The sequence below is a fragment of the Alnus glutinosa genome, chromosome 2 (assembly GCF_958979055.1).
Source record: "Alnus glutinosa chromosome 2, dhAlnGlut1.1, whole genome shotgun sequence".
In the NCBI taxonomy this organism is placed as follows: domain Eukaryota; kingdom Viridiplantae; phylum Streptophyta; class Magnoliopsida; order Fagales; family Betulaceae; genus Alnus; species Alnus glutinosa.
This window is the reverse complement of record NC_084887.1, coordinates 34037261-34043152: the sequence shown is the minus strand read 5'-3', so window position 1 is coordinate 34043152 and position 5892 is coordinate 34037261. Positions and strand designations below refer to the sequence as shown.

The 5892-nt window shown below is 37.4% G+C and overlaps 1 protein-coding gene across 1 annotated transcript; it reads left to right on the top strand.

Annotated features, from left to right (window-relative positions):
• The first annotated feature begins 4647 nt into the window (after positions 1-4647).
• LOC133859947 (uncharacterized) lies at positions 4648-5515 on the top strand. Its single transcript, XM_062295536.1, has 2 exons — positions 4648-4864; positions 5110-5515. Exons 1-2 carry the CDS (start codon positions 4744-4746, stop codon positions 5298-5300), a joined length of 312 nt encoding a protein of 103 aa, XP_062151520.1. The 5' UTR covers positions 4648-4743; the 3' UTR covers positions 5301-5515.
• Positions 5516-5892: the final 377 nt, after the last annotated feature.

The following is a 5892-nucleotide window of genomic DNA, read 5'->3' as shown; positions in this document are numbered from 1 at the left end:
AATAATGTGTTCACCATTTCCCTCCTATTTATAGTCCATGAATTTGTGCTTGGCCGTGACACGTGTGTACATGAGTGTTTGTTGGGGATGGTATTTTGGTAATTTGGTATTAAAAGCAAATTTTAGTGGTATTAAAAGCAGAAGTTGCCTTATCTTATAAAGATAAAGAAAAAAAGAAAAAGAAAAAAAGAAGCAGAAGTTGACGACTCCAAGTCTCAAAGTTGAAAATGATGAAATAAAGCAAATTAAGAAAGAAATGGTTAGAATAAGGAAGGTTCATGGGAAGGGACCCATTAATTAATTTACGAGGCTTTTGTTATTGGCTATTGGCATTATCATTAATTAATTATCCGATCGGTGTAATCACGGCAAAGACAGTGAAGATGTGCAAATGGATAAAAATTAGCTACAAACTTGTTTAATAAGTTTATTAGTGTTTTAAAATATGTGATTTTTAATGGATTTTAAGGATTTTAAATTTCCTTTTTTATTTATTTATTTATTTATTTATTTATTGTTTTTATTTTTTAACTTTTTTTCTTCTAACCTAATTTCTTTATCACAAATAAACATGACCTTTAATTCTTATAACCCCCTCTCTTTTTTTTCAAGTTCTCTTTCCAATTAATTGGGTTTCACGTGAGGAGCAAGTTGTGAGAGATTTTTTTTTCTCAAGTTTTTTTTCACAGCAGGTTCGTTTTTAAAAAATCAAAATACAATACATTTTCAAAAAACTTTTTAGAAATATTTTGAGAAAAATGTGTTTATTTTTTTTTGTGTGTGAAAGCTGACTTATTGCATTAAATCCAATCACCAACATAAAAGTCATTCTTATTATCTGCATTTTCTTTGTTTTCGTTCTTTTCTTGGCTGTTTCAATTATAGCTCGATGATTGCTTCAATTATGTTTCGATGTAAAATGATTTCATCCTAAAATATTAATTTTTAGGAAATACTGATTATTTTCCTGTGGTTTGTTTGCAAACCTGAAATTCTAAAAATGGTCTGGAAGAGATTTTCAAGTGTTTGGCTAGAACCTGAAAATGCTATAAAAACATCACCATAAATCACTACCACCATTACCCCACTCACCCAAAATCGACATACGTACACATATATAGCAAAATCACCGATCAAACCAAAAGAAGGAAGCTAGGCATTGAATTCTCCAATTGTCCAATATATACTAGCCCAAAAATCTACTTCTTCGAGCACTAAGGATGGCATGAGAAAATCAATTTGAGCAGATTCGGAACAGCGCGAGGCCTCCCGAGCACGGCCATGGACACGTTAGCTCACTACAAAAAAAATGCAAATTTTGGACCCTTTTTTTCTAGACAGTTTTAAAAACCGTCTAAAATTAAATTTTTACGGACGGTTTTCAAAAAATAAATTACGACGGTTTAAAAAAAAAAAAACCGTTTGTAAATTTACAGACAGTTTTATTGAAACCGTCTGAAAAATAATTTCCAGACGGTTTTATTTGAAACTATCTGAAAAATAATTTCCAGACGGTTTTATTTGAAACCGTCTGTAAATTTTCAGACGATTTTAAATAAAACCGTCTGGAAATATTTTTCAGACGGTTTCAATAAAACCGTCTACAAAATTTACATACGGTTTAAATGACACCGTTTGAAATTTCAAAAACTAAAACTCATCCCTACTAATTCCATGTCATCGATCCGCACCACAAAATAACACCCCACATCTCAACCATCTCTTTCAAATTTATCAACGACTCATATAACACCATCCCACAATCTGCACAATATCACATTACTTTATTCACACACTTGGCCAAGAATTCCCAAGAGACAGGGCGTGCAGGTCTCGTTGATCTTCTTCTTCTCAATCTGGCTGGCGAGTGAAGACGAGCGACGGGATCTAGGCGGAACCGCTAGATCGGGACGACTGGAACAGAAAGGCAGGAGAGAGCACCGGAGATGGAGGGCCGAATCTGTGAAACCCACGCAGGTGTGCGTCAGTTTCCGGTGGATATGGCGAGGACATCGGGATTTCCGGCTGGATTCGGCCAAAACCAGCTCTGGGTCGTTCGGGGTTGGAGCTAACGGGTTGGTAATTGGGGTGGGTTTCAGTGATTCTTGGTTGTGTTTCTGTGTGTGGATTTCTAGGGTATCTGGCGAGGACGTCGGGATTTCCGACCGGATCCGGCCGAAACCGGCTCTGGGTCGTTTGGGGTTGGAGGTGATGAGTTGGTAATTGGGGTGGGTTTCGGTGTTTCTAGGTTGTTTCGATGCTTCTGGGTTGTTTCATGTTTCTGGGTTTTGGTGTTTCTGGGTTTCGGTGGGGGGGTTTGGTGCAACTGAAAGGCTGGATTGTGGATGGTGGTAACTGGAGCAGATTTTCGGTAGTGATCGGAGCTAATTTCAGTGGTGACGGAAGCTAATTTTCGGTGGACAAAATATATATATATATATATAAAATAATAATAAATTTTGGACGGTTTGAGCAAAACCGTCTGTAATTGCGGACGGTTTTGTTCAAACCGTTCATAAATTTATTTAGCGACATTATATTCTAAATGGTTTTAAACCGTCTAGAAAAAACCATCTGGAATTGATTCCATACGGTTTTTTTGCATTTCTGGACGGTTTGAAACTGTCCAAAATTTGCTTTTTTTTCATAGTATAGGATCGGTTCGGCCACCCCCAAGGACCAAACATCTTCTCTTTTCTTTTCTTTTCTTTTATTTTTTTCACTTTGGCCTTTAGGGGTGGTTCGTATTAAAAGACTTGGGATAATTATACTTAACCCCCCTGATTTATCCACGGTATGGCGATTTACCACCCAATGTACCAAAATTGGTATATGACCCCCTCGAACTTGCCAACGTGTGGCAAAATCAACCTTCCGTCCAATCGACCGTTCGTTTGGACGGAAAGTCGGTCACGTGACTTGGGGAGGGTTTCTGTCTTAAACGGTCACGTGACTTGCACGTTCACGTGACCGATTTTCTGTCCAAACAAACGGTCGATTGGACAGAATGTTGATTTTGCCACACGTTGGCAAGTTTGGGGGGTTATGTACCAATTTTGGTACATTGGGGGGTAAATCGCCACACCGTGGATAAATCAGGGGGGTTAAGTATAATTATCCCAAAAGACTTCTTATGTCATGTATGAAGAAATTGATTTCTTCAAAACATGTTCTTAAAAAACTTTTCTAAAAATACTTTTCAAAGCACAAGACATTTTTAAAAAAATAGAAAAATTTTGAGAAAAATGTGTTTATTTTTTCGTGTGGAAGCTGATTTATTGCATTAAATCCAATCACCAACATGAAAGCCATTTTTATTATCTACATTTTCTTGGTTTCCGTTCTTTTATTGGCTGCTTCAATTATAGCTCGTAGATTGGCTAGCTTAAAGTGGTGAGAGCACAAAGCATGACCACTCAAAGTGGTGAAAGCACAAAGCAGGACTTACTAAACTTTATTTTAAAATGTGATTCGCTTATAGTTACTCTAACTATTCAATTGCCCGCCATTATTCAAGAATGGAGAATTGCTTCCACTATTTTCGTTATTCATTCCATAATTCCATTTTCTATTAGTTGGACAGCTCGTAAAGTTAACCGAAGTATAAACTTTTGTGCTCATCATGTGGCAAATCGGGCCACAACCTGTAAGATGTTTTCTAGCTGCATTCTCATCATTTTCCCTTTATCTAATTCTTTTCCTCTTTGTATTGAAAAAGATTTTCCCTCTTCATTGAATTTATAGTATTGTTAGAGGTATTAACACATGCAATAAAATCTAGACTATATATGAAATAGAAGTAAAATGAAGAGAATCATATTCGGCCTTCTCGATCTAAAGCATATACATATATATATGTATGCTGTCACATGCCATGGACACATTAGGATCAGTGTTCAAGTACGCCCGCGCCCTTGCCGACTCTGCCTGGGTCCAGCACATTGTGGTTGGCCGACAGTGATACCAACCTTAACGACTGGCTAGAGCACCTAGGTTGCCATGCTGGTTTGCTTGGAGTGGTGGAAAATATTTTACGAATATGAAACGCATCATACGCCTGGCCTCATTAGCCTTGTTTTTCTTGGTAAACAGAAAATACTTTTAGATGAACCATAATTTTCAGCCACCCCAAAAGTATTTTTCAAAAAAAGACCCTGAAACAAATTGGGAGTTCACATTGTACGAGAAATAAGTCCACGTAAATAGTTATTAAAGCATATATATTAGGTAGGATCACGTGTTTGCGTTGGTGATGAGATGAAATATTTACATAATATATACGCAAAGTAAGTGGGCCGGGACTAGAAAAGGAAACACGTGAAGTTTGCATTTAAATGGGCAAGAAACAGAAACATACATGTGGGAAATGGTTGACACAATCCAACCACCAACATGAAATCCATTCTTATTATTTGCAGTATCTTCACAATGATAGATCCAATATATATATATGAATTGAATGTCATGATGGCATGACAAGAGGCCGGAAATTTTGGTAAATGGTATTGGAACAGACTTATCCAAGAAGCAAAAGTCTCGCCAGCTAAAGTTGAACATACAGTAGAGAGACGTTGCGAAATTAGACTTGAAGTTCTGAAATGAGAGTTTGACGTTAACTTGTATTCTCTAGTCAAAAGTAGAAACCAAGCACAAATATTCAATACTCTTTTATATAAGTCAACACAAATTCGATCATAATACTTGAATCCACTATATATAAATAGGAGTGTACGTAGGAGGGAAATGGTGAACACAAGATTCAAGACACCCAACATGAAGACCATTCTTATTATTGGCATTCTCTTGGCTTCCATTCTTTTCTCTCCCTCTTCAATTAACGCTCGAGAATTGGCTGATCAGAGTGGTGAGACCACAAATTTCTAATTTTATTTGCTTCCTTTTTATATTCATCATCTCTCTACCATATATAGTACCGTGCATGCATGTGTACGTCTCTAAACAACATATTTAAAGCCATTCTATTAATTTGATCTCCTTGTCTAGGTTGATTATATTTTCATGTACTTAATATTGTCTATTAATTCCTTGATTCTATATATGATTATTTCTGATCACCTGCTATGATCTTTCTTTAATTTGGCCTGAAAGGTGATCATCGAAAGAGTTTATCACTTGATGTGTCGACGAAGATAGTACCAGGAGTAGTAGAAGGCAGCTCTGAAGGTCTGAACATTAGTAGCAACAAAATAGTTTCCTTTCGGAGCCTACGAGAAGGAGGTACATCGGGTCCACCTTCACCCCGCCTAAACGTAGAACCATCCCCTGGCGGGGGCCATTAGATTGTTCATTGTTGTTTGTTTTTTCAGTTCCAATTGACATCCAAAGAGCAAGTCCTATTCCTTTCCGAATTTGGACCAATTTACTTTTTGTTTGTATTCTAGTTTATGCATCTATCTTGAATAAGTAGATCAGTGTACGTACGTACTCCTTAATTTTATTCAAGCGAGCATGCAGTTCGTTCAATACAAGTAATATTGATCAGTTTTTGCTTGTTTGTGTTTGTTCTTCACAAATTCCTCCTGGTACTACGTCAATTTTGGTATCATATCGAGCTTAAGGCTCGATCGTTTTCTCAACCAATCGACAATACACCGACACCAACAACCCACCGATGCCTCCCAAAGAACCAAAACCCATATGCACCGATCGTTTTCATCTCGTTGGCCACACCGTCTGACACCGTGCCACCCCTCCCACAAACAAAACCACCCCTAAACCGCTTCGCGCCTGCCGTACGTTGATTATCTGTGGAGTGAGTCTCTGTTTGTTGGTTTTATTTTCCACGATGAATACGCGTAGTCAGCACATCAATTGGGCTCCCTAACAAACTATGGAACTGGACCTATACACATAGACATATACTCTACTATA

Bases quoted from the DNA above. Each gene is read 5' to 3' on its own strand.
- LOC133859947 (XM_062295536.1), top strand. From the start codon at position 4,744: ATGGTGAACACAAGATTCAAGACACCCAACATGAAGACCATTCTTATT. The intron at 4,865-5,109 runs GTGAGACCACAA...TTGGCCTGAAAG, and splicing joins AGAATTGGCTGATCAGAGTG to GTGATCATCGAAAGAGTTTA.